General features: G+C 38.2%; 3 protein-coding genes across 5 annotated transcripts in view; 2 read left to right on the forward strand and 1 right to left on the reverse strand.

The window, feature by feature from the left end:
- Positions 1-365: 365 nt before the first annotated feature.
- Positions 366-9,560, forward strand: aifm2 (apoptosis inducing factor mitochondria associated 2). 2 transcript variants are annotated; one of them, XM_020626254.3, is made up of 9 exons: positions 366-523; positions 4,358-4,534; positions 5,497-5,612; positions 6,707-6,826; positions 6,926-7,018; positions 7,176-7,284; positions 7,367-7,519; positions 8,466-8,666; positions 8,957-9,560. In XM_020626254.3, the coding sequence occupies exons 2-9, from the start codon at positions 4,360-4,362 to the stop codon at positions 9,106-9,108; spliced, it is 1,119 nt and encodes a 372-aa protein (XP_020481910.1). In that variant the 5' UTR covers positions 366-523; positions 4,358-4,359; the 3' UTR covers positions 9,109-9,560. The 2 variants fall into 2 exon arrangements, with proteins under 2 accessions (XP_020481910.1, XP_029131423.1); XM_029275590.2 differs by lacking the exon at positions 366-523 and adding an exon at positions 530-665.
- Positions 9,561-9,829: 269 nt separating this feature from the next.
- Positions 9,830-16,361, reverse strand: LOC109976039 (very long chain fatty acid elongase 6-like). The gene is made up of 4 exons (XM_020626265.3): positions 16,166-16,361; positions 14,460-14,591; positions 12,900-13,051; positions 9,830-12,149 (listed from the first exon to the last, which is right to left on the reverse strand). Exons 1-4 carry the CDS (start codon positions 16,261-16,263, stop codon positions 11,719-11,721), a joined length of 813 nt encoding a protein of 270 aa, XP_020481921.1. The 5' UTR covers positions 16,264-16,361; the 3' UTR covers positions 9,830-11,718.
- Positions 16,362-20,033: 3,672 nt separating this feature from the next.
- The window catches only part of psda (pleckstrin and Sec7 domain containing a), a 62,526-nt gene continuing 55,204 nt past the window's right edge, over positions 20,034-27,355 (forward strand). Inside the window, exons 1-2 of one of the 2 annotated variants that reach the window (XM_029275600.2) lie at positions 20,034-20,184; positions 22,906-22,953. The gene's annotated coding sequence lies outside the window, so the exon portion shown is untranslated. Of the gene's footprint in view, positions 20,185-22,905; positions 22,954-23,191; positions 25,531-27,355 lie in introns of those variants that run through there. The other variant, XM_065959826.1, reaches the window with a different exon arrangement.

Consider the following 27,355-nt stretch of genomic DNA (forward strand, 5'->3'; position numbering starts at 1 on the left):
TAAATTAAAACTATATATAGGTGTGCTGCTTTGTTGCTCTTCTTTTGATGACAGTGCTCAAAACAGCTGTTTTTCACGTGGTTCTTTCGATTTAACAATAATAATAATAATAATTAATATATAGCCTATTGCAACATGTAGGCCTACCTAAAAGTGAACGTTTACATATGAAACTTTTTCTCTTGAAACACTAGAAGACTATAATATATACTGTATATTTATTAGTTATTTTTAAATGTTAGATTTTGAACAAATAACGCTCTCACGTAAAACTACAACATTTCTTACAGCTCCTGAAGGCAGCGGAAGACCCCGCCCCCTCCTCCCCTCACGCTCTTGTTCGGGTGGACAATGCGGACCTCTGATTGGTTGAGAGCTAATGATGTCAGCTCGGCGTTCATAGGAGGAAAAGTCAGCGTGAGAGAGAGAGCGAGAACTTGCATTTACATTCTATGGTCAGGAGCGTGACGATTTCAGAGACGAGCCGGAGACCCAAATAATTAAATATTTCCACCTACAGCAGGTAATGTATGACTTCCTGTTTGTGTTATAAGACGTGAGACTTTAGACCAGAGGACTGTTTAGACCGACAGCAGACTGTCACTGTTCGTACGAAGAGACAGACGTGCTGGAGAAACCTTGTGCTACTGAAAACACCTAAGGAGGTATTTCTGTACATTTCTCTCTGAGCCCACCACCAGCAGATCAAAGTACTGTTAGTTAAATCTACCGCCAAGCAAAATAATGCTAATAATAAGCCATATTGTGTTGTACACACTCTACATAAAGTACACTTGTGAAATAAATTCACAAACGTAGGGAGGGAGGGAGGGAGGAAAAAATAAACCTAAAAATGGGGCAGACTAACGTATTTAAGTAGACTACAGAAACTGCATCCCCTCCATAGGCCTTCACTGTTTTTAGTTCTTTGATATCAGAATGTTTAGGACTTAATTCTAGCTGATTTAGGATGCATAAGATAAATAAATACTAATAATTTTTTTGTTTTACTTTTGATCCTTTAAGAATATTTTCCTGATGAATAATTATGTTTAGTGAAATGTATTGGCTAGTAATAAGGATTTATTTAATGCTTAGGTTAGGATTGATTTTTACCCTACCGGAAACACTGCACACGATGCAAAAGGAACAGCAACCAATGCAATGAACACTTACTGCAACACAGTTTCCAAATGCCAATAAACCATTATTGCTACAAATGTAGAAATGGGGTTGGTACATGTATGGCGCCAACCAAAGGTCTTTGAGTGTAACTACAGTGTTGTGAAACAAACAGTGCTGTTTATGCTTCCCCCACTCCTCCCCTTACAGACAACATGCATTTGTTGACAAACAGAGGGCAAGTGTTGAGAGAAGGTAAAGTTATATTTCTGCATTTTGTGTAAATATGACTCTGGTTGTGTTTATTGCCAGTTGTGGTGACAACTTTTGGCGCAAGATTATTTGTATGCAAACCATACTTGGGTTAGATGACTTTCTGCACCCGGTAAAAGCTGCAGGCAACGATGACACTGATATTGATACGGCATACACTCCTCTGTCTACTTCTTGCTCGGTCACTCCCTCTTTTCTCTTATTACCTTCCTCCATCAGCGTGCTCTTTAATCTCTTAGCCTCAGCCATTGTATCAAACAGTACAGAGATGGGTTAACTGAAGTTGCTGGTGCCATAAACCCGTTCATACTGAAGGGCGTAGGTTTGGATTCAACATTGGGGGGGGACACATTTTTGAGCGTCAAACACTTCATTTCTGTCATGATTTGGTTTTGTATTTGAGTTTCCCTGTTTTATCCCAGTGTTGCTTGTTTCCCTTGTGTGTTAATGTTCCCTAGTGTTGCAGGTTTTTCCCTTGTGTTTCCTAGTTTTGTCTTCAGTGTTTTCTGTTTTAGTTTGTCATTTATTATCCTCGTGTATCTCTGTGTTCTAGTGTGTTTTTGTTTCATTCTTGAGTTCTGTGTGTCTTTAGTGTTTCATGATTTAGTTTGTAGTTGTCCTCAGTGTTTCTTGTATTCCTTCCTCTGTGTGTTTCCCAGTGTGATTGCCCTGATTGTCCTCACCTGTGTCTGTTTACCCAATGTCTATTTAGTCTCTGTGTTTCTTCTCCTCTGGATCAGTTCATTGTTGTAAGTTGTTTCTTGTGGTATGTCGTTCGTTGGTATGTCAGGTTTTGCTCGTGCTCCTCTGTGGCTACCTGTTTTTGATCCTTGTGTTTTTTGTTGAATCTTGGAAGTAAGTTTTTGTTTATTAAAGACTTTTAGTTCATTCTGCACTTGGGTCCACTTCTACTCGTTGTTTTCCAATCGTGACAATTTCCTACATTCTGGTGGATGTTTATGCAACAATTTGTGCCTTTTCTGAATTAATTTATGGTGGGAATCGCTTGACTATGTATAGGAAATTATAATTATTTTTGAATTACTATTAATTATTCAACTGTATTGTGTTCATAACTTTCTGCATATTCAAAACATTACAGGTGTTTTGGGATGTTTTGTTAGGAATCATGTACATCTCAAATCAAATCTATTAGAGAATGACACCTTGTTATAGCCTTAGTATCCAAAATTTAAAACTACATAAAAGCCGTTGTTATGGCTGACTAATCTTTCACTCACTATTTGGAAAAAATGTGGTCTGATATTGTCCGTGTTTATTGCACTTGTTATCAATTGATAGGCAGGCTATGTAAAGAATAATATCATCAAGGCATGTAGATTTATAGCCTGCTGTTTTTATTAATATGTTGGCAGGCAGAGGACAGAACAATTACACAATGAATAAAGCAATAACGTAACACTGCCAAACATCACAATGACAGCGGACTTCTGGGGACTTCTGTTCTGTGTTGTTTAACTCTTAATCAACAGCCTAAATCATGGTTCAAAGTTAAATGAGTGATAACTTAAACAATGTTATTTAGTTATGCTGGTTCAGAAGCTCTCTGTGTTCAGAAGCTCTTTGTCCTTCTCGCCTCCACGTCGTCCATTCATTACTGATAATTGGACACCTCGTCGGGCATTAACTCGTATACTTTGTGGTGTCACGTCTCTACAGTTAATGGGACGCTAATTCTGACACCAACCTGTTGCTCTTGCTTTGTCTTGTCACTGTCTGCGCCCGCGACCATAGACTGTATAAAGACCACGACTCCTAACCTGACCGGACCTGATCCATTGACCAAGTGTGAGCGAGAGTAAGGTTAAGATGGTATGGTCCACTATAGGGGTGTCTGAAATGATTGGGAAATGTATTTACAGGTCAGAAGGATATATAAATGTTTTGAGCCCCCCAAAATGTTTTTCACTACCTCTTCATTCGACCTTTTAAACTTTTTTTTTTTTTTTTTTTTTTTTTTTGAGGGGGACAAATCTACCTTTTCTAAATATTGGGGGGGGACACATCCCCTGCGTCCCCCCCGAAATCTACGCTTATGTTCATACTTCTCATGAGAGAACTGCGACCCGCGACCAAACTTACATAGTGCTATAAGCAGGCCACTGGGGCAAGCTGCAGACATGGCAGAGATGATACTCAGCCTGTTGAAAGTTCTTGTAGTATTAGAATAACGTTTAAACTTCTATTTTAAAATGGAAAAGTTTTATATTGTTACTTTAAGAACCACTTCAAACTTAGGACAGGTGAGACCACCTCTACAGGAATGGGGCGGCAGAGGGATAGCTACCAGTGTTGCCCCTTAATGAGCCTCTCCAATGTGTCCAGCTGCCAATATCTGTATATGAGATCTAATCATCAAGCCTTTAAAAGAAATCAAATCAAATCATACATCAATAGATAGTTGCCTTTTGACAGCAGTTCTACATCCAGTATATAGCAGTTTAATAAAAGCATGTCATTTTGCCAAGCAGGTAACATTTTCCTACACTTTTTCTTTTTCTTTTCTATGTTGACATGTTACCACGGAGCAGCTACTTCATATTTTGTACAGTTCTTCCAGATTTCCTGCAACCAATGTAATGAGAGTGGGTCATTGATTGGTCTCTATGTGGCATGTAGATAAAAGACTGTTTGTCCTAATGTTAAATAACAGTATTCAGAAAAGCAGCACAGTGATACACACAGTCAAAGTCCCAGTGATGTTGTTCTCTTTAACAACACTAATGGCAGAAATAACTGTTATAATTAAATGATTATTATACATGAAAGTATTTTGAACTAGTCTCACTCGGGCTGCAAGACATCATACAGGATCAGCCATCAAATGTTTAATGATCAAGTGCAGATCTGCAAAGTGTTTGAATATTTAGTGAAATAAATCAAAGGAATGGTACACGCCTGTAAAATACAATAAGGTGTGTATTTATGTTTGTCTAAGCAGATATGGGCGGTCAGGCCTCGCTGGTGCAGGGTGCCCATGTGGTTGTTGTGGGCGGTGGTTTCGGAGGCATCGCAGCAGCTCAGCAGCTGAAATCACAAGGGTTCAGCTTCACTCTGATCGACATGAGAGACGCTTTTCATCACAACGTGGCAGCACTGAGAGCATCTGTGAAACCCGGTACCTCACTATATTATACTACGATTTTACGAAAAATCCCTTTGCTTCTTTTTATATTATTTATTATGTTGTATTTAATCAATTCGATTTTTACTTTGGTAGAATCAAAACATTTGTTTTTATTATTATTATTATTATTATAAGCAGTAGTAGTACTATTGTTGTTGTATGGTAAAAAGAGGTTTTAATGAACTTGTTTACACAGACAGTGAATCCAGAGAAATTACTGGAGAACATCAGTCACTTGGCAATTTTTTTTTTTTTTATAAGATTTATTTTTGGGCCTTTTTGTGCCTTTAATGGAGAGATAGGACAGTGGATAGAGTCGGAAACCAGGGAGAGAGAGTGGGGAACGACATGCGGGAAAGAAGCCACAAGTGGGATGTGAACCCGGGCCGCCCGCTTGAGACGACAGCCTCCACACATGGGGCGCGCGCATTAACCATTGCGCCCCACTTAAGGCAATTTAAGGTGCAACGGACCAACGTTTGGACGCGCACTGTATAATGAAAACGTAATCCTTTGCACATCGAGACGCTAGTCCTTTGCACCTTAAATTGCCTTAAGTCATTGATATAGTCCAATACTTTCTTTAGAGCGTCTCTGAGACCATAGACCATTTAAAATGTTTGACTTTTTTTGCACTTACTGCAATTTCATAGAGAGTCATTTATTTTTAAACAAACTTTCTAAGCTACAAATGTTATATTCAAATTCATTTAAAAAGAGGAGACAGCTTGGTTATCTGATTATTAAAAATAGTTGTGAATTTATTAGCATCAATACTTTGTTTTTGTTGTTCTGTCACAGTAAACTCAGACAGTAATGGTGATTTAGACTGATGAACTGAACCTTACAGGAGTCTGTAGCCCACAGAAGCCCTTCACAACATCCATAATAATAACATTGTGTGTAATGACTTCAGTTTAGGAATTGACCTTTGACTTCTGGGCATCCTGCAGGCTTTGCTCAGCGAACCTTCATCCCGTATGCTGCGACGTTTGGAGATAGCTTTGTTCAGGGTCGAGTGGAGCGAGTCAACACAGACACACAGACGGTGGTCCTGGCAGGAGGCAAGGTAAGAACACACAGTCTGAAGCTTCTTTAAGTTTACACCTTAAAGAAGCTTTAAAACATCTTAATAGCCCCCTTATTATTTATGTTATATTGTATAGTCTGTTTAAAATATTACATTTATAAGTGTAAACAGCAATTCATTAAGATTTAGGAACATGTATCACTCCAACACACTTGAATGTAAACGTGTTAAAGCAGCAAATACAAAACAACACTGAGGTCAACATATAGGCGCCTTATAGACACAGACGTGGCCTGAGGCTACTTCATCATAGTTTGTAATAAAACAGTGCTGTCCTTTCATGCTGGAGATGAGCTGACATGGATGCATGCTGAATGTTATCTGGACCTCTTTTTATGAGACTATGACAGTCTGTTGCTGGTAGCAGAGGCTCCAGTCTGCAGGGCGGCTCTCACACTTTAGTGATATACTGAGTCGCCATGCTTCATGATCAAGTGAACCTTTGTTTTAATGCCTTCACTCCTTCCAGTATTAACATACTCCGTAGCTCTTGCTCGTCCCTATGAACTATCTTACACCTCCCTTTTCTCTTGTTTGGGACTTGGTGGTTAAAAATGACGATTAGGGCGTACTTACACTAGCAAAGTTGTCCCATATCATGCCACCCCTGGCCTGTTCTCACACTGCTTGAGAAAAAGATAATGGACTACCTTACTGACTTTCACATCTTTAAGTCCAAGTAAAGAGGGGGGAAGGATTTTATGAGCTCATGGTTTTTATTGTGCCTGATTGTATGGGCCCTGATTTTAGGGGTTAGAACCGGATATGAACTTCTGTCTCTCAGAACAATAAAGAAAAAAACTACTGTTATGTTTTAAAATAGTTTATTTTTTATACACTATTTATCATAGTTTTATTTGTTTAAGTAATTCATTTTTTTTCTATTTTTATGTGTATTTTAGTGCAAATTTCATTTTTCGTTTTATAGCTTAGCTTATTGCTTCTTCATACACAGACTGCTGTACAAAACTATAAAATAACAATAACACATGCCGCTACAGGAATATTCAGAGTCTTAATTGATCAAATCAACCTGTGATAAACTACAGTCAGTGTTTTCCTCTGTGCTGCAGGAGATCCAGTACACACACCTCATCCTGTGTACTGGGACCGATGGAGCTTTTCCCGGGAAATTCAACACGGTGGCTTCATATCAGACCGCCATTCAAACATATGAGGACTTTGTAAAGCAGGTACCATGACAAGACAACGAGTACTGAGAGAGGTCTGCAGAGAGCCAAGGTCATCACTGTCTAATCATCGTGTGTGTGCTTGTGTGTGTGTGTGTTCAGGTCCAGACAGCAGACTCTGTGTTAGTTGTCGGAGGAGGCTCGACTGGTGTGGAGATGGCTGCTGAGATCAAAACAGAGTATCCTGAGAAGAGGGTGACAACAAACTTAACTCTGTCCTTTATACACCTTTTTCTATATTATAGAAAAAGGTGTATGCTGCACCTCCTCTTTCACAAACTTTACATCCTGTCTATATATGGTCCATACACATGTCAAGAACTGTTTTTTTACCTGTTGTTTCCATGTCCAGGTGGTTCTGATCCACTCGAGAATCGATCTGGCCGACCCAGAGCTCCAGCCAAGCGTCAGACAAGAAGCTAAAATGGTTCTGGTTGAAAAAGGAGTGGAGCTGCTCCTGGGTATGAAGAACTGACTTCTACACATAGACAGGTATTTGTGTCAGACCATTACTTTTATTTTTATTTATTGTGTGTTTCTTAGGTCAGAAAGTTTTGAATTTGTCAGAGCTGCAGCTGAACGTGACCCAGAAGAACACAATCGTTACCACTGATAAAGGAACCAGCCTGACCACAGATCTTATCATCAGCTGTGTCGGACTAAAGATCAACTCTGCAGCTTACGCCTCCAGCTTCTGTGAGTGCACACACTTCACACCTGATACTGAAACACTGTGCTTTATTTTATCTATCCAAAGACTATGCACATTATACAAATGAGCTAAAACATGTGGTTCTATTATCTGCTATCATGCAAATGCACTGAATATGTCACCATCTAATTATTTTTCATGACTCTGACCTGTAAAGTATTAAAGTACAAGGATGTTCTATTTTAATATGTTCCACAATTTGATTATTATTACTCATACATTTGAAAATAAATGTCATGTAGAAAGAACTTCAACTCATTAGTACAAACTTTGTAAATAGTAAGAATCACAACAAAGGTGACCCACCCACAATGTTTTACCAAACTAACAGTCAAAACCTCTATGTCATTACAAATAAAAATAAATGTTCAAATCATTGACAATAAAGGCGGATATTAAATACAGATGCTGTTGTGTAGAGGTAGAGAGACTGGAGTAAAGTACAGTATCTCAAGTATAGTGTTTGTGTTCATTCAGCCTCTCAGTTATTATTTTTCAGACTGTGCTTTGCTGTCTCTTATAATGCCACTAGAGGGCGATGTCTCTTTATTTTTCACTCTGTTTTCAGACAGTGGTAGATTGCAACAAAAATCTGATGTTGATGTATGATGGTACTGATTGTGGTCCAGTGAGGTTTTTAATCCCCTTATCGTTCCGCTAAAGCCGCTATCAGGACGGAAAGCATCCTACATGTGAAACATCAACACCAGACACACTTTCAGCCATCAGATTTTTATTTTCCATTTTTTAATCATTGATTTCACATATAAGCAGCCGTAAGTGAATGTGAACGCACAGTTTCAGCCATAGTTTTAACAGCAATGTATTCTGGGTACACCACCCCAACTCCCAAGGTCACATTAGTGGATCTTGAAATAATAATCCCTGTATGAATCAGTTATGGATCAGAGGTCTTTTTTTGGGTGACAGCCGGATGTCTGGCTGAAAACGGAGCTCTGAAGGTGAATGAGCACCTGCAGGTCAAAGGTTATTCCAACGTCTACGCCGTGGGCGACTGCGCAGACATTAATGAGCCCAAGACGGCGTACCATGCTGGACTACATGCTGCTGTCGCCGTTACCAACATCAGCTACAGTCTGAACGGGAATGAGCTGACCCCATACCACACAGGTACACACACACATTCACATCTGTCTGGGCTTTAAGTTGTCTTTCTTAGATTCTGGTTGCCTGTCAAAGTTTTTAGATGAGTAGTTGGTTGTCTTTCTTTTTTCCCTTTTCCCCTGTCAGGTTTTTGTTTGTTGTTTCATGTTGTCTAAGTTTCTGGTTGACTGATGTTTTTTCTGCTTCGTTGTCAGTGTTTTTAGTTGCTTTTCTACATTGCCAATTGACTGATGTTACTTCTAGTTGCCTGTCTTTCCTTGTGTTTGTTGATTGACTGATGTGTTGCTTGTTGCTAGGAAGCATCACCATGCTGCTGGCGATGGGCCATGACGATGGTGTGGGTCAGTTCAATGGGTTTAAGTTGCCTCGTTGTCTGGTTGCCCTTGGAAAGAGTCGAGGTCTTCTGCTGTGGAAAAGCTGGCGGGAGATGGGGCAGAAACAACCCTGATAGGACCAAACAGACTTCTCACACAAATGTTCTGTAACAAGCAGGTTCTCCCTGACAGCTGGTGAATTGAAACGCTTGATCCTCAATGGGTCTATTGATCAGTTTCAGATCAGTTCATGTTTTTTCTGGACTTCTTGTGTTACAGGTTTGAGGTGAGGGATAACAAAATCTTGCCATCAGTTACATTGTAATAGTCATCGCCAGAGTTGCCTCTTCATTCTGAACAGCTAAGTTGTTTCTGTTCAGCTCATCTGTGTTATTTATATGAAACTTTGTTTAACCTGAAGACAGAAGTGTGGCAGTGTCTTTCCATTAAACACTTGTCTAGCAGAAAAGAAAGTCAGATTTCTTCTTTCATCTGATACCAAAAAAAAAACTGCCTCGTGAAATTTTCTTGAAGTTTTCCTTAAATGTGTCTGGTCAAATTCAGCTTTACATAAACATTTAACCAATCTATTTTTGTATCAGATCTATTGAATATTTACTGTACATCTGTGTCTACACTCTAGTCTGTATACGTCAAACTTCCTTAAATACATAAATATTGTTATTAATTATTCACTGTTTTAACTTAATCTTGACTATACTCTAACATGAAGCATTTTGTTACTTACAAACCAACAGAAGCCTCATAATGTGTTCAAGGTTTTGTGCAAATTAAACCTTAAATGTTTCTTTAATCAAGTTGTAGCTTGGAAAACTTTAAATGAAAGAAATGAAGTACTGATGTATAAACAGCTTCTTTATTATATTCTTTCAGACTATAAATAAAATATTTTACACCTGAAAAATGGCATGTTTTTCATTTATCAACAACAGAATCAGGAGTTCAGCGTGTTCATTCAGAAAATCATTGATTTTCTATCAACCGGCTTCTCCTGCTGCAGCAGTCATACAAACTTTAAACATCACACACACACTTATAAAACAATATTAGTGATAATAAATGATAACGGATGAGCAGCTGCACAATCAGACACGTTTGTGGGGCAGAGGTCATTTTCTGTAAACGTAAAGTCAAACCTTGGTAAAAAAAACAACAAGAAATAGAAAATCAAATATTTTCATGGAGTGATTTACATGAGTGAGTTTTAAAGTAAATACATTCAGTGGAAGTTAGATAACACCTGTGTTTGGAGACTTTTCCGGCCACCGACTGGCTGCCATCATATGTCTAAGAAATACTTATCCATAAATACGTTTTTTTCCAACTGTGAAAAAAAAGAAAAAAAAAAAAAAAAATCAACTGAATTGAAAAGTTTGACTGAAGAAAAATGATTCCACTGATCACCATTTGACTCCAAATATCCCCTGTGTTTTCGCTTCTCTCTGTAGCCTGTGACAGTAAATTGAATTCACTGTGAAAAGACATTTCACCTTGACTCTGAGCTCCAGACAGATCTCAAAGCATTTCTTGGAATGTTAAAAAGGGATTTTAAGTTGCAGCTGTCAAGATGGCAAAATAAATCATAGGGATCCATGACCCCAAAAAACGTGTTTGTTCATTTAGGTGTCAGTAAAATCAGATTTAACAACTAAGGGTTAAAACAAAAAGCAAGGCAGCACCATGGAATTTTCCAATTAGTCAAAAGTTGATTGGAGCTTCTTTGCCTGCATAGAGTCATTTTTACATGCCCAATGATTTTGTTTAGCATCTCTGGGTTCATCCTTTGAACGTTAAGGAGTAGATTTTTCCCACCGCAGAAGTCAACGTGCAGTTTGATGACGAAAACTGACTTTCAGGAGTGGCACCCCTCCCTGTGACAAACACATCCAACACCCATTGAGGTACAAATGGGTGTTCCTGCTACAGCCTCCTGATTGGCTGCTCACAGACAAGAAGGGAGGTGTGGTGTGGTAAATCCAGTCTAACCAGTACGAGCGGGTGGGAGGGGATGGTTTTTATCACCCTGCTGGAATGTGAAGCTGAGGTGATGATTCAACATTTGACTAGTGTGCCTCACATTGGTTAAATGTGACTGCTGAGTGGGAGACGAGTCAACAAAAAGGCCAGTAGAGCGCATTAGTGTGTATATTAAAAAATGAACATTTCCAAAATATAATCTGGATTCAACACATTGAGCTGCTTAATTACAAATCTGATGAGATTAAAAGGTTTTTTTTTATAATTTCAGTCAGAAATAAACCAAGAAGCAATAATAAATTAATATGTCGTTATCATTTACTTAATAAAATCTCTAATTTCTTGGTCAGAACCCCCATCATTGAGTCGAGGGAAATAGGAGATAGATCTGCTCCATTTGAGATACAAATACATTTGTGTTTGTATCTGTTGACGTGTTTCTTTGCTTGTTAATGTTCACTCATGTTTTGATGGAACAAATCTTCTTCATCCCTCCTAGGAATATTTGCAACTTTATTTCAGTTCTTTTTTAAGATTAAATAAACAGTAAAAAAACAAGCGTAATCTGCTGAAATCGGTGTGAAAATGATACAGACCTTGTGCGGTCTGCAGATGTTGAATCTGGCATGTTTCATACAAAGGATTTTCCATCCTGACACATCAGGGAAAAATCTTTGGCTAAAAGTTTGTTTTTAAAAATTAGCAGCTTCAGTCTTTGTGACAGATATCCCACAATCTCAGACTGTCTACTCGGTCTTGACGATCTTAGCCTGGTCATTGGGTCGCAGGTAAGTCTGGTAGAAGAAGTTGGCGAAGAGCAGCAAGTAGCTAAAGTACATCAGCGAAGCCCAGAAGATGTTGTCGAGTCGGGACGGGCAGCCGCCATGCTGCATCCAGTGGTACACCAGTCCGCTCACCATCAGTCCCATGCCCATCTGCCCGATCTGAGTGCTGGTGATGAGCACAGCAAACGGCCGTGGCACACGCAGGCCCGCAGCACGCGCAGCATAGTAGCTATACATGAGCGCATGCACAGTGTAGTTCATGGTCATAAACCAGCCACCACCAGCCACCATATCTTTGTAAGAGTACCAGGAGTACAGCAGCACGGTGATATGATGGTACCAGTGCAGAAACAGAAGCTTCTGCTTCCTCAGCACAATGAACGCTGTGTCACCTGCCAGACAGAAAACAGGAATTATCAGTCATTATGAAGACAAAGTGTTGTCTGTACAATATTGTTTTTTTAAATCTGTTTAAAATATCCATAATGAACTTATTCTGTTTGATTTGAAGACTGTGCAGACGCTTAGATTTTAGAAGAACAAATAGACCAAGGGAAGTTATCATAAAGCTTCCTCTTACAACCAGTTTCTGCTAGTGAAGAATCATGACATTTTCAAAGAATGTCCCCTTAAAGTTCAAACTAGATCCTGGTGAAGAGTTGCTCTAAGCATATTCCTCGGGCTCTTTTAAAAGCTCTGACAGTAGCCAGTCTCAGAATGACTTGTTTTACATTAAGTTGAACAGACCAGTTTGAGGTGCATTGATAAGGTTAAACTAATTCATATAGAGTTGCGAATTAAATAATAGCAACACCTGTCAGTGTAAGTGTTGTTATGAAATACATTTTGAAAAAAATGTCAATGTATAAAGATAAGACCTTTTTTTTTTTTTTTTTAACATATAAATATAAATTCTTGACTTAAATCAAAACACAAATATTAAAATCTGATACTAACAAAAGGCTGACCTGCTCATCAGAAAACAGTTATTCTGAAGGAAAACAACCCTATGATTGAAAAGCTCAAATCCATTCTTGAATTTTAACATTATTGAAACCTTGCTCTACCAGTCCACGCTCCCTTTTCACTTTTAAAAGTATGTGTGTGTGTCTGTGTGTGAGAGTGTGTGTGTGTGAACATACCAAGCTCCGGCGCTTTGCTCAACACGAAGGCATACGCCCAGAACTTGCTGACTGGCCCGTTGTAGAAGCTCTGGTCACAAATGGACTGTCTGAATCCGCTTCTGCTCAGGATGTAAAACATGTAGGAGCCAGTCCGAATGGCACCGATGATGCTGCAAAAACAAAGAAAGCCCATCAACAAACACACCAGAACATGATCAAATAATGTTACACAAAACTGCACTGCCCTCCTTTTTCAACCCTACAGCTGACATGAGACAACATTGTGCGTTTGGTTTTCAGCCACTCAGTTTGTATTCGAACCCATGGCTGCTGCAACAATGACTATTGCCTCTGTACATGGGACTAGCGCTAACCCCCAAGCTGCAAGTGGAGGCTATTCACAATAAATATTAAATAACTACTCACTACATATGCATTTCCAGAGTACGGAAAGCAAGTTTTGGTAATCTATTTCTAAGATTTCAGGGGATGGGTATCTCAATCGATAATGCTTTCTCTGTGGGAAAGGACCACACTCATATGTAAACACATCCATGAGGTATGTGATTAGATACCAACTGAGCCTGCAGCTCTCTCTGGTCTTTAGCAGCAAAGCAGTTGAGTAGCCGTCAAACCGGTTAAGGTGACTGAATGTTGAGATAGGTGCAGTTTGATGGAGTCTATAGGATGCAAGCTGAGCATATCGTTGTCCTCATTTACCTTTACATTTTTATAAACACCATGCCTGTGTTCAGAACATAGATTGTTCAGAGAGAAAGTCTGCCCTTTTCACAAAATGCAACCACGAATTAACGCATGGTTTTACTTGGATTTCAAAAAAATAAGCACTGAAAGCCTTGTGACCAAGTCTCCTTAGATAGCCTTCAAAACCATTTAAACATATCTTACATAATCTAGCCAACTGATAGACCTACAATATCCATTATCTAGTTATCTGGATGTTCATTTATTTCAAAAGAAGAAAATAAATGAAATCAGCAGAATTTCAGACACCTGCAGCAGAGCAACAGGTGACACAAAAACAAAAACACACCTGAGCTGTAATTATCTTCAAGTAGGTCTACATGATGTACAGCCCCACAACAAATGTGCCTGTTACAATGGAGACAGAGGCTACTTAAGGTTGCCACAAGGTAAACGTAAACTAAAGACTAAAAATGCCAACACATAACAGACGCCTGATAATCTTCTTCGTTATGAAGCTGGCAGATTTCCTAATGGAGTCATAAAAAGCACTCCACGTTAAGGAAGCTATCGTTTTATCGTTACTAAAGAATTATTTGAAAAAGGTATTACAGAAATCTGTTCAGAAATATCTTCCAAGAGTGCTGCAAATATTTTAGACAAAAATACACTGTGTTATTCTGAGTAACAAGCCCACTTACAAATATAGATACTAATGACGTACTGTGACCCTGAGTTCTATAATATCAACCACTGATACAGACTCTGATGAGAAACTTGATTTGTTTAATGTTGAACAGCTGTAGATACTTTCTAAAAAACATAATAGTATATTATCTACTATGTGTGTGTTACAGGTGTGTGTGCCGTTACCTGAAGACAGCGAGGCTGAGTGACCAGAGGATAAGCGGTCGCCGCAGGTTCAATTTGGGTCGAGGTTTCATGTAATGCTGACCTCCAAACACCAGGGTGACGTACAAAGCGCTGAACACAAAGGACTTACTCCTGCAAGAAAAAAACAAAAGATAAATCTTAATGTTTAAAGGGGACATATTATGAACATATATTTGGGTAACCTGAGTGTCTACATCCCCACAACATGTGAAATAAACCCATCCAGTCCTTTGTTTGTGGTCTGCATAAGTCTTACAACTCCGTTTCAAATTTGTTCAACTTGTGACATCACAGAGGGATTCTGGTAAAAAAAAAAAAAAAACCTGGTATCTCCACCCAACCCACTGCCGGCCTAGAACAAAACTTTTGCGCAGGTCTCATTTAGACCACAGGATACTGTTTTAAAAAGGTGATAAAGGGGTATAATGCTTATAATGTATGATTTGTAATGTTAAACATTAACGTGAAGACGGTAATGCTACCATGATTTCTTAATGCTTATGCTACAATTGTAATTTAACAGCTAATTTTTTATAATTCTGATTTGCTATTATTACAACCTCACACTCATCTTTAGACTATTTTAATGAACATTTCTTATGATTTTAGTTACATTGAGACTATACAACTTTGAACATCAGATTATTAAATTATACAAGTATTTATTCAATTCTGCTGAGAAACTGGAAAAGTAAACTACATTTGTTCTGTTCAGCAGGTGAACATGCACTGCACACCTGAGGGATGTTGTCAAATCAAATTTGCAGCCTGTGATTAAACAAAAATAATCTTCAAAGTCATACCTTCTTTTTATTAATAATAATAATCCTTGTTGATCGACTCTGTGAGCTAGATCATAAATAATCATATCATTTTCCCATCTGCAGCGTCAATAAGCCCATATTTTAATATTTCATCATCACTGGGGGGGAGAGAATGCAGCTTTAACGGGAAAAACCGGATTTCAATCGCCTACAGAAGCATACCGCAAATACTCCGCAAAGTATGACATCATTGTGCCGGTGACGCACCTGAAGTAGCCTACACCGATAGCCTCAGACTGACCGAACTTATGCAACGCTGCATTTAGCTGTTTGTAATTCCGAGAATAGGCCTACTTAACATCAACGTGTTAAGTGTTTACCCTGAATCTGTGAATCTCAGTAAAGACAGAGAGAGAGAGAGAGAGCCTTGTCAAACTTTCCTAATATATGACTTGGTTTTTAATGATCCAGCTTGTGAGTAAATTAACACTTTAAACAACATTTGTATCCTATAAGCCCCCTCGTTCGGAACAAATGAACTTAAAAGAAACAATGTATGTAAACACATCCATGAGGTATGTGACTTGATGCCTACTGATCTCTCTGGTATTGAGCGTCGGAGCGAGTTGAGTATCGATCAAACCGGTTGTGGTGAATAAATGTGGAAACAGGTGCCGTTTGATGGAGACTACTGGATGTAAGTCGAACTTAACACAGGGATATAGCCTACATCATATAACTGCCTTATTTTATTTTTTTTAATCACAGCGACTTCATTTTTTTAATTGTAAACATTTCAAGGGAGTTCAGAAGTCAGCGTGTCCACTGAAAAACTCTGTATAAGCTGGCCTACTTGAGTCAGAAAGAAGAATCATTATGAGCCGAAGTTCAGCATGAAATAGTAAAGGTGTGTTGTCTTACCAGTTTGCTTGCATCCACTCAATTGCGCTCCTCTCATCAAAGCGCCGCTCGAAGCTGTACTCAGACAGCGGGAGGTAGAAGTCTGACTGATTCAACATATTTCACTTTATCAGTTGTATTAAATCAAAACAAATGGAGTCAGTAAGATAAGTGCGCCCTCTGTCTCTCCTGCGGTATGTCCTCACACCTGTTCGTCTCAGTCCTAATTAATGCCTGTCCGCAGGGGGCGGGGCTTCATGGACACACCTGTGGGCTGCTTCCGCCTCCTCCCTCGTCTTTTGTGTCTCAACTCTCTGCAAATAAAATGCAAATTGTCTGACTATCAAGTACCATACTTTTGTTTTTGTTTTCCCTAAGCAAAAAATCATGTCCCCTTTATTTCAAAATAAAACAAAACTGAGTTCATCCTCAGGAATATTTCGACATCATATATAAGATTATATTCATATTATTAAAAAAAGACGACAACAGAAAAAATAAAAGCATACTATACTTCTATTTAAATCAACTAAAATTTCAACATAGTTTTAAACAATATGTGCAGGTTATCAAATAATAATACAACAATTATAAATAAAAAAGAAGGAGTATACACAAACAATATTCAAACTGTAATGATGTTTCATCTTGGCATTCATAGAGAAAAAAAGTTTATAGTAGACAGCATTAAGATCATTTAGCTTCAGTCTAAGGACTGAATAGCTCTTCTTTTTCATTCTGCAAGCTACACATGAAATACATGTAGTATCTGATTCTAAGATTATTCCCTAGATCGTAGAACTCACAGTTTCACACAGGCTGGTTTGTGTTAACCCTGTGCTGTAATAATAAGACAGATAAAAAGGAAATAATCACCTCCATTAATTTCTTTATCCTATTGTTTTTAGGAAACCAAACAAACAAAAAAAATACTAAGAAAAATAACTTGAATCCCAAAGTGGACCTTTATTAGCCTATATTTTAATTATATACATTCAGTGAAGGGAAAGGCAGTTAACACTCACATCTGAGAAGCTGGATCCATAAAAGGTTTTCACATTGAACATTACTCTTATCATTATACAAATGATTGTCTACTATTTCCTTTGAACTCGCCTAAGAATCCATGCTCAAAGATTTAGTGCTCTACTACACTTTAGTGTTTCATGTTATGAAAAATCAGATTTTCTAAATTATATTATTGATGTGCTGAGTGTGTGAAAACCTTAGTCTGTAAAGTTTCTGTCTAACAGGTTCTGCCGCTTAGTAACCACACTTAACACTTCACTTCATACAGGCAGTTCAGATCTTCTGCCTTTACTTCCTCTATCTTTATCTCACAGATGGATTAACGGTATCTCAATCTTTTTTTTTTTTTTTTTTTTTACAATGAATAAACATCATATTAAAGCCCCGGACAAAGGCTGCATCTATATGAGCAAAGAGCTTTTCTATGAACAGATTTTTACTGACTGTAGAAATATAGTTAGACATTAAAGTGCTGCATGTATTTTTATACTTTTATCTCAAAAAAGTATAAGCATCTGATAAACATTTACTACCATAAGTTCAACTTGTGCCAAATAATATAAATGGATTAAAATCATTGCTGCATTGATGTATTCAACAGTTAAATGTTGCAGCTAAGCTGAAGCTCATTTCTAAAACTTTGTTGCTATACTGCTTGATTATTATTTGCTTTTGAAAAATTGTCATTGTGTATTTTACAGATTTTATTTGGGATATTGTCCTTACATTTATCGGATAGTTAAGATACATTTTCAAAGTATTTTATGCTTCAGTATCTTTTCATGATTTGATTTAAAGTGTTTGCTGACAAATAAGCTGTTGTAAATCGTCATAATTTTCCAGTAATCAGAATCTGCTGAGCAACTAAAGATGTCAGATTGATTTATTGAATGAAGTGTACCTTAAATTTGACCCAAGTAGAAAAATGCACATTTCCTCTCTGTGTTTATGTTGTGACCATTGTTTCTGTCAGTCGTTCAATTAGAATCATTTTAAAGGCTTGAAAAAGTGAAACTTAAAGAAATGTATTTCATTTGAAAACATTATTTTTTTTCTTCCTTTTGGGGCAATAACTCAGCAGAATCATCATGTTGATATGAATCAAACATGTCATGTAAAATTGACTTCACATTTATGATATTCAACAATCCAAGAAGTGTGTATCTTTAAATACTACTATTTGCAAATGATCAACACGATAAACACATCAACATGATAAACACCAACAGAGACATTAAGTTTTAATTTAATGAACTATTTATCAAGACTTCAGGTAAAAACTCTTCATGAACTATGAAGTAGTATCAGGTGGAAAGTGTTCATATTTCACAGTCTTTAAGTGAAAAAGAAAGAAAACAGACTGACATATACAGAACTGCTGCCACCTACTGGAAACATCCCTCAAACCTCAGGAAAACCCATCAGTTCATGTTTCTGTTTCCTTGTGGGGTTCTGGGTTTGTAACTGCATTTGCTCTTACTCTGTAACAGCATCATGTTTAAAACAACAAATGTGTGATTAAACAGTTCAACAAAACATATAAAGTTGTTTGACCCGTCAGAAAGTTAATCTGGCACAAAATCAGCAGGGCCTCAAAGCTTAATTTAAATAAAGACAGAATTGAGCGTCTAAATCATTCTTCTAATTCTTGGATGTGGAATTCTCTATATTTTAGCTCCTTCATAGTATTTTTCATAAAGGAATACTGAAAATATTGTTCATATGACTAATATGTGTTTTTTCTAATGTAATAAAAGAGCCCTTCAGTTTGATCAGCAATGTACAACAGTTTACAGTATGCAGAAAGAGAGAAAAAACATTTCTTCATTAAAACAAAAAGGGTAAGGACTCTTCCTTTTTATGTTGATTGGCGCCCCCTGTGGACAAAAGCTATTATGTTCTCTCTTTGATGATCTTGTTCTGCACATGCCAAAATAATGTTTTTGGATGAGAAAAATCCATCCTGCCTTCTATGAACAGTCAATCGTATGAAACATTGTTATACTTTACTGCAGAATGTGTAAAAACTTTGAATAAAATATGTTGAAAACAAAGGAGCAAGTTGTTAAGAGCAAGATACAGTTTAATACAGGCTACAAAAATAAATTATATTTCAGAAATACATTTTGCAGCAGCATTGCACCTTTAAAATAGAATGAAGGAAACTAAGAAGATATGCAAGAAGAATTAGTCATCGTATTTCAAGATTGCCTAAAATGACAACATGAATTTTAAGAATAAAATAAGATTACATTTTATGTTTTGTTTGGGAACGCGTTATGAAAGAAACAGACATTAATAGTATCTCAAGTAGCCAAGTAGGTTAAATGCTGCCGAGTTAAGATAAATGGAGCATATTTGTCTTTAGCTAGCCTACATTTCGACTTTATTATGAAAAATAAAATAAAAATCTTGGAAAATAAAAACTTAATATGATATTAAAACAGACAGGTTGAAAACCTTGAAACAAGACTAATATTTAAATTACCGCTGTGTGTGTGTGTGTGTGTGTGTGTGTGTGTGTGTGTGTGTGTGTGTGTGTGTGTGTGTGTGTGTGTGTGTGGTCCTGATCCTTTGTTGTTTTTGTGTGCGCGTGAGTCTACTGGTCGGTCCGGTCTGATGTCTCCTTACGTCGCTGTTACGTCACATCAACGATGCGGAAGCTGGAATCACCGTGGAGAACGTAAACTAATGTCAACCAACCGCCTAAAAAAATAAAAAAAAGAAGCTTCGGAAGAGGCTGAAAAGAGGGAGAAAAGAGGGAGAAAAGAGGGAGAGTTCACCGATGTGACTCTGAACACGGCGGACAGGTCACCTCCGGCAGCTCTTACACCGTTACCGGCATGTAACTCTGGTTAGTTAACCATCACATCTGTCTCATTTCTGAGAACACGACACCGTTACTGTCTCATGGAAACACCGGGAGACCCAGAGCCCACTCCGGTGCTGCTGAGGGGCTACATGAGTCTCTAGGAAGCTGCAAGACCCGCTGCTCTCCATTACCCCTTGAGGCAAGTGAACAGCATGTCAATCTCTCTTCTAAAAACACATACTTTTAGATTCTCTTTGGGTGTTAGCTACATTACAAAGATGCCCGAATAAAACTAAAGTTACTCGAAGATTGTCTGGCGTCTCTTAATCAATTCGGCATTGGTATTATCGCATGAAACAGCAGTTCCTTGAACTAATATTCTTTGTTTTGCGGTCCTCCATCTGTTAACGATTGTCTTTCCCTGACGTCGGTCCTCCCTGCTGAGCTGTGGCCAGCAGCGACCCCAGCCTCTTCACAAGTCGACATTTCAGTAAAGGCAGTGCCACTGGGTCGCTTATATACAAGCCGTACTCTAAATTATGACCATGTGGTCTGTAAAATGCCTTGGGATACACATATGACCTCGGTTTCTTGGGAGAACAAGCAAGGGATGCCGTAAACTGAACTATTTTTGAAAGGAGTTCAGGCGGTGTGGCTGCTTCCGAGAACAGCGGTTGTTGGAGCTTGAAAAACACACAGAAGAAAACGCATCCTAATATCAAACATTATCGCTTTTATTACTCTTACACAGTGTACTTGATCAGGTTTTATGTTTTGTATAGTTTTATGGATTACACTTCAGAGATATCCGTCAAATTATCTGTAGCCTACCGAGTGCCCTGTATTCAGGATCGGGATCAGGGATGTGGAAGGTCGAGCGGCAACCTTTACATGACGGGACACTTTCTGACACAAGTGTCACATTTATGGAAGAAAGCTCTCAGAAATAGACCAAACTGAATCACAAATGATTTCAGTTTTGCTTTCAAGTGTGTATTTGTGTCCTTTGCTCATTGATATCAGGTCATGTGAGCACAGAGTGAAGGGAGGAGGGCAGCAAAAACCAACACTAAATATCTGTATTGATCAATCTATTGATCTTGTTTTTAACTCCTTTTATGAATATAATGGATAATGTCCTTGAGGGAACTTTAATTATAGATCAATCTACAGATTATTTTCCACGATTAATCATTTAATTGTTAAGTATTTTAGATATTTTCATTATTTTGCCAGAAAAAGAAACCAAGACTAAACATCTTCTATAACTGTCCTTAATGTTAACTAAAAGCAGCAAATAGATTGACAAATGAAACAATTCATCCATTATATATATTATAAACGTATATGCTAATTCAGTAAACCATTTTTAAAATGATAATGGAATAATACAATATTTTTCAGTGGCAGCCTGATTTTGTTTTGCTCTGGATTCAAAGGATTATCATTTGTTACAAGCCAGGGAAAATGATACTGTATGTTGCGAAATTGTCACCGGTTTTTGTTGTTTGACTAAATCATTCAGCATCAGCATGTAGATCAGCAAGTAACCTAAACATCACGGTCAGTAAGTTCACGTCAGTTACCAGGAAAAAAAACCAGAAATCTCATGAGATCAACTCAGCCACTCTCATAAAGATCGGTTGTTTTTACTGCTGTGGAAACTTGTTCGAAAGGTTTTAGTTTCTTGTGTGTGAAAATAGATTTTTGACAACAAAAGTAGAGCTTATGAGCCTCACTTAGACCATGTGCAGGGTTTTATCAGAGAGTTTTGAATTTTTAACACATGTTCTCAAGTCAGTTTTATTCATAAAGGCCAACATCACAGATCACAGTTACAGATCACAGTTTAGCCTTGGGGGGGCTTTACAGTCGGCACGTGACCCTCTGTGTGCTGGATCTTCCCGATTTTGTTTGTTCATATGATTCTTCTCATAGTGTTACAAAAGGTTTCGCGGCTCATTGAAGTGATGATTAAAGGATTATACATTGCAAAACTGAAAAACAGGGAGTCACAGGGGTTTGTCTATTTCTTTTTGTCAACAAATCAGTCAGACTCAAATTAACAACATGTTCATGCATCCTGCCTGTGGCTCTCAGCTCCAAGCCCATTTGTTCCTACTGAAGACTTCACAAAAATATGTTTAAAAGACCTCTCTACTTTCCTAACACAGCTGCTCTCTGTAGTTTACATCAAACAAACTAGAGGCAATAGTGCACTGGTTTGTGACTATTTACAGCATCATAATAATCCTAATTTGGTGCTCGAGTGAATATTTGGGGCAGCAGGATTTTGGATTGAGTCAAAAATAATCTACTGTGTGTGTTTGAATGGATGGACCATGTTAACCAGTGCATCGGCTAGGCTTCTTGATGTATTGTAGCCACAATGTGTGGTTCACTGTGAATTATGAAGGAAATGATAATCCCAGGGGGTTGCTCCAAGATGAAAGTGGGTATTTTTAATTGTTTCATTCTCTGTTGGCCATGAAAAGACTGGACGGGTTACCTGCGTGCCTGCACGCACTCTGTCCATCCTCTCATTATACAAGAGCAGTGTCTTCCATAATAATCGCTTAAGGTACTTTTGTGCTATGTAAGTACTAACTATATGCTGTGCTCCTCTACCTGACGCTCTCTTTATGAACCTACTTTACTTGCTTTGTGGGGCATAACATGTACAATGTACAAGTATTTTCTAACTCCAGATACAGACTAAAAGGATAGACTTTAATGGCAGGAATGTTGGGCCATGAAAATAAAAAGCTAATTTGTTCAATAAATCAGTTATTGATTCAGTAAAACACTTTTGTGGTTGTTTCTGTGCACGGTGTTTAAGAGTGGAAGAAGTTAAATGAGATTCCACAGTGTGTTGGTTTGTTGATTTTAGTCTAAATCTGATTTTCTTCTCTCCTCTCAGACTTCCTGTCGTCAGTGCTCCTGTCTAGCTCCGCCTCCTGTAACTGAGGTACTGCAGTGCACACACACACACACACACACACACACACACACACACACACACACATGCACAAATACTGCCCATATGGATGCTTGCTTCAGCATGCAGACTGATTGATGTTTGTTGTACGGCGGTAAATATTACTGCACAGTCCTGGCACTGCACTGAGGAGTGCTGTTGGGTGGGTGGGGGGGGGGGGGGGGTATCTTTTGAGAAGGGGTTTATGGTTTTACAGATTATTTTGATGGACCACACAGATTTTTTGGAGTTTGTTTTGGGGTTTATCGTTATCATTCATCATCAGACAAAGGGATTTTAGCTGAAGTGTCTGTTCTCAGTCCTCTTGATATAGACTGACCACTCACAACTTTATAATCAAATACGTTTTATTATTTGTGTCAAGAATTTTGTATTTTACAAAAAACAATAAAATATACTTTAAAATACACTTTCTAAAGAACAACATTTCAAACAAAAACGCAGCTGAAAGTACTTTACAACAAAGAAATTACATTCAGCGAGTGCTTCATATGCACCAGACAGAATGAAAATTAAAAAAGTGAAATAATTATTTCAAATTTAGATGGAGAATTGTTGGAGCATAATGCTTAAAATAGAAAAAATTAAAGAAAAGACACAAGGTCCTGCAATAGTAAAAATATCAGAAATATGACTAAAGATTAACAATTAAAATATTCATAAGTAAGTGTATCTATTATTGAAACTAAGAGAACCGCTACGGGTTTAAACAAAGATGGTCGAATGATGAAAACATTGAACAGGGAATGTGTAAAAGTTTCCTGTTCACACTTGATGGTAGAGCTTAGTTATATGATTGGATAGTTTGAATGTCACTAGAATAATAATAATAATGTCAAGATAGGGCAAGTTTATTCATATAGCACATTTCAGCAACAAGGCAATTCAAAGTGCTTCACCCACGACATCAAAAGCGTCAAGACAAAAGAAAACAGAAACATTAGACTAGAACATTTAAAAATCACTAAAACAAATGTGAAATGTATGATCTTAATTGTTTATTATGTATGAATGTTTTTAATTCAATGCTGGTTCAGTTTGCAGACTTACAGTAACGCCTCTTTGTCCAAAGGATCTTTTAACTCGGGATTGTCAGTTCTGTGACGGTTTATGATGTGGCTGTGTGGGTTCACATGTTTGTTCACAATCATTAAAAACAGTGGAGTGAGCATCTCTGAAGAAAGATCTGGTTTACCTGAAACATGTTTGGATATTCTATTAACGTTGAACTGGAGCCATCATCGAGGACTATAACCTAAACTGACTAACTCTACAAGAATGACGAACCTGAAAACACCAACGTCATCAGGAAAAAAGAATCAACTTCACCTGACAGCTGTTCACCAGCTGCAAGAGAAGAAGAAACGTCATCGGAAAAACACAAGTTTAAGAAACTGAAATGGTAAGAAGAGCCATTTAGTTCACTGGGAGCTGTTTAAATGGAAGAAAAATCACACTTTAATACCGGACACCAAATGCACCAAACAACTGGACCCCCCTGCTGTTATTACAGACCTCGAACTTCTCACAGCAGTGCACTCTCCCGCTGTTAGTAGGGACACTGACACTGGAGAATCCTGCTATTATAACAGACACTGAACTCATCACAGCAATAAACTCTCCGGCTGTAAGAAGGGACACTGAACTGAACACACATTGGCTGTCCCACTGTAATTTCGAGACACTGAACTCAACTCAGACACTGGTTTGTCAAACTGTTTGAACACTGAACAAACGACAGACCCTCGACTGCCCCGCTGTTATAACAGACAGTGAAGTAATCATTGACTCCGGCCTGCCCTGTTGGTGTGACAGTTACTCAACAAACCTCACACTCTGGACGGACAAATCTGACCAACACCTGAACTAAAGTTTTTTGTGACATCACTGCTGTGGGCGTGGTCAAAGAGTTTAATGTGTTACTACTGTTTTATTAATCCCTCAATCATACAGCTCTACTGTGCATTGTCCACTTAACCAGCTAAGGAGTCCTGTCCAGGTCTGACCCTGTCATCTGACCCTGAGTCCCCCACGCCTAATTCAAATCCTTCCAACTCCAGAGTCTTATAAGATATGTTGCCTGCCATCTGTCAGACCTGAACATCATTGGCTGAAAGAAAGAAAGGTCTACAGGCACCACAGAATAGGACTGGCAGGCAGGGTGCCATGAAGAAGAGGTGGGGAACATCAGCTGATTGATACATTTCGGAAGTGTAGGTGTTGGTCTCGAGAAGGGGTTAAGACAGGGGGTGAGGAAGAGGAGGGGTGAGGAGGAGGAAGAGGAGGAGCCCATGGAGGAGGAAGAGGAGGAGTTAGAGGAGGAGGAGAAGCTGAGTCGAGTCTGTAAATCCACGATGAGCAGGCTCTGCTGCAGACAACAAGTGTTAGGAGACAGAGAGTGGAGGTAGAGGGAGGATAAAACCAGCTTACTCCTATGACACAGAGAGTGATACGAGGACGGGACGAGAGAGAGAGAGAGAGGAAAAGGAGGTTACCACGGCAACTTGGGGGATGTTGCTGCAGCAATGAGGACACCGGGACACACAGGTAAGGTTACAGCTACTGTGTTTGTGTGTGATTGTCGGCACGTGTCTGCATATAGATGTGTGGTGTCATTAGAGTGTGTGTATGTGTGTGTTTGTCTCTGTGATTGTGTGTGTGTGTGTGTGTGTGTGTGTTGGTGGATTGAGCAGTGCATGCTGGGAGGGAGGAGGAGGAGGAGGAGGAGAGGTGGATATCAGGGGAATCCTATTAGCAGAGTCCAGGAAAAGTAGGGCTAACTTTGTTCTTATCAGTGTGACACACAAACACACCCACCCATGCGCACACACACCACCTGCAGAGTGACAGTATTTAAGGGGATGTGTTCCTTTTTTCTTTTCTTGTGTTGTACATTCATCTTCAGACTTCAGTCTGTTAATTACGTGGCCGTTAACTGTAAACTGAGTGCAGAGTTCAACGTCAGATAAAAGTCACTCGACTTGAGCGGCATGCTTTCATCTTTAACACATAAGAGGACACCGTTTCTGTTGTAAGACATGAAGACTTAAATTGAAAGATATATTAATAGATAAAGAAATCAATTCAGGAAATAGTGAATGCAACAAATGGCTATATTATTAGAATGGAAATAAAAACAACATTCATTCTTCAGGCCTATCAGACAATATCATAGTGGACCCAAAAAATGAGCATTATCATTATTTATGTTATTAATCTTGTTAAAGGGTTTTAAATTTAGGATTTTGTGTGTTCTTTTTTTAAGTTTAAAAAACAAAACAACAACAACAACAACAACAATGTAACGCGAACAATGAAACTGGTCCAGGCAGTGGTATACAATAATTGCCTGTGTTATGCAAAGTAAAGATTTGAGGAGTGCAACATATCAGATGTGACTAGTTTCCAAAAAGCACCTTACTTTTTAGCTTAAAGGTCGTCCCCTGCAGGCCTCCTTTCTGTATATTGTCAGACAGACAGGAAAAACAATCTCAGCCTGTCAGTTGCAATAAAAAAACACAGAATTTGTTTGTTAGGGTGAATCTGCCACCAATGATGCAGCCATTAGAGTCATTTCATGGCTGCACGCTGAAGCAGTCTACTTTTTCTATTAGTCATTTACAAAATCTGTAAGAATACAGACTTTGTTAAAAATACTGAAAGTCCCTTTTAAACCTAAACACATCTGTATCTTCATTAAGGGCTGCTCAATTATGTAAAAAAATCATAATCAGGATCATTTTGACTGATTTTAGGATCATGAACAAACATGATTACTCATTGAATCTACAACATCTGCATCACATGCATTTCTCACAGACGCATAATACTTTAACATTCAGGGCACTTTGAAAAACAAGCAATACATGAAAATATATTGGCTAACTGAAGAGAAACATTAATATATAAAAAAAGAATAATAGATCAACATAAATTAACTGTGTTTGTTTGGTGATGGCGATGTACTCTTGTGGCCAAATATTAACAACAAACACTGAAACATTTAACACACATGAGAAAACCTTTGCTCAATCGTGCGCAACACGGCATGTGGCACAGTAATCGTTTAATCTTGATTATCTTGTTTTCATGATCGTGGGAAGCCAAGATTGTAATTGAAGCGTCATTAATTGCTTGGCTCTTTCTTTATTATTGTTATTATTATTCGCTGTTTTGGTTTTTAACCATGCTTTTAATTCTGGTAGCTAAGTATTGTGCACATACCCATTGTGATCCCACCCTCTATTACAGAAAAACCTCATCTAGATATGTGTTTTACTCTGTCCCCTTATAAAACTCATTTTGTAGTAGTTTACCTCCCAACCAATTGTTCCTTAAAAATGATCTCAAGAAGTTCAGTGTCATGTTCTCT

Source organism: Labrus bergylta, chromosome 10 (genome assembly GCF_963930695.1).
Source record: "Labrus bergylta chromosome 10, fLabBer1.1, whole genome shotgun sequence".
Lineage (NCBI taxonomy): Eukaryota > Metazoa > Chordata > Actinopteri > Labriformes > Labridae > Labrus > Labrus bergylta.

Excerpts from the sequence above, each read along its gene's own strand:
- aifm2 (XM_020626254.3), top strand. The coding sequence starts at position 4,360 with ATGGGCGGTCAGGCCTCGCTGGTGCAGGGTGCCCATGTGGTTGTTGTG. Across the intron at positions 6,827-6,925 it reads ATGAGGACTTTGTAAAGCAG|GTCCAGACAGCAGACTCTGT; the intron begins GTACCATGACAA and ends GTGTGTGTTCAG. Across the intron at positions 8,667-8,956 it reads GCTGACCCCATACCACACAG|GAAGCATCACCATGCTGCTG; the intron begins GTACACACACAC and ends GCTTGTTGCTAG.
- LOC109976039 (XM_020626265.3), bottom strand. The coding sequence starts at position 16,263 with ATGTTGAATCAGTCAGACTTCTACCTCCCGCTGTCTGAGTACAGCTTC. Across the intron at positions 13,052-14,459 it reads CTCAGCCTCGCTGTCTTCAG|CATCATCGGTGCCATTCGGA; the intron begins GTAACGGCACAC and ends TTGTTTTTGCAG. Across the intron at positions 12,150-12,899 it reads GAGCAAAGCGCCGGAGCTTG|GTGACACAGCGTTCATTGTG; the intron begins GTATGTTCACAC and ends TCTGTCTGGCAG.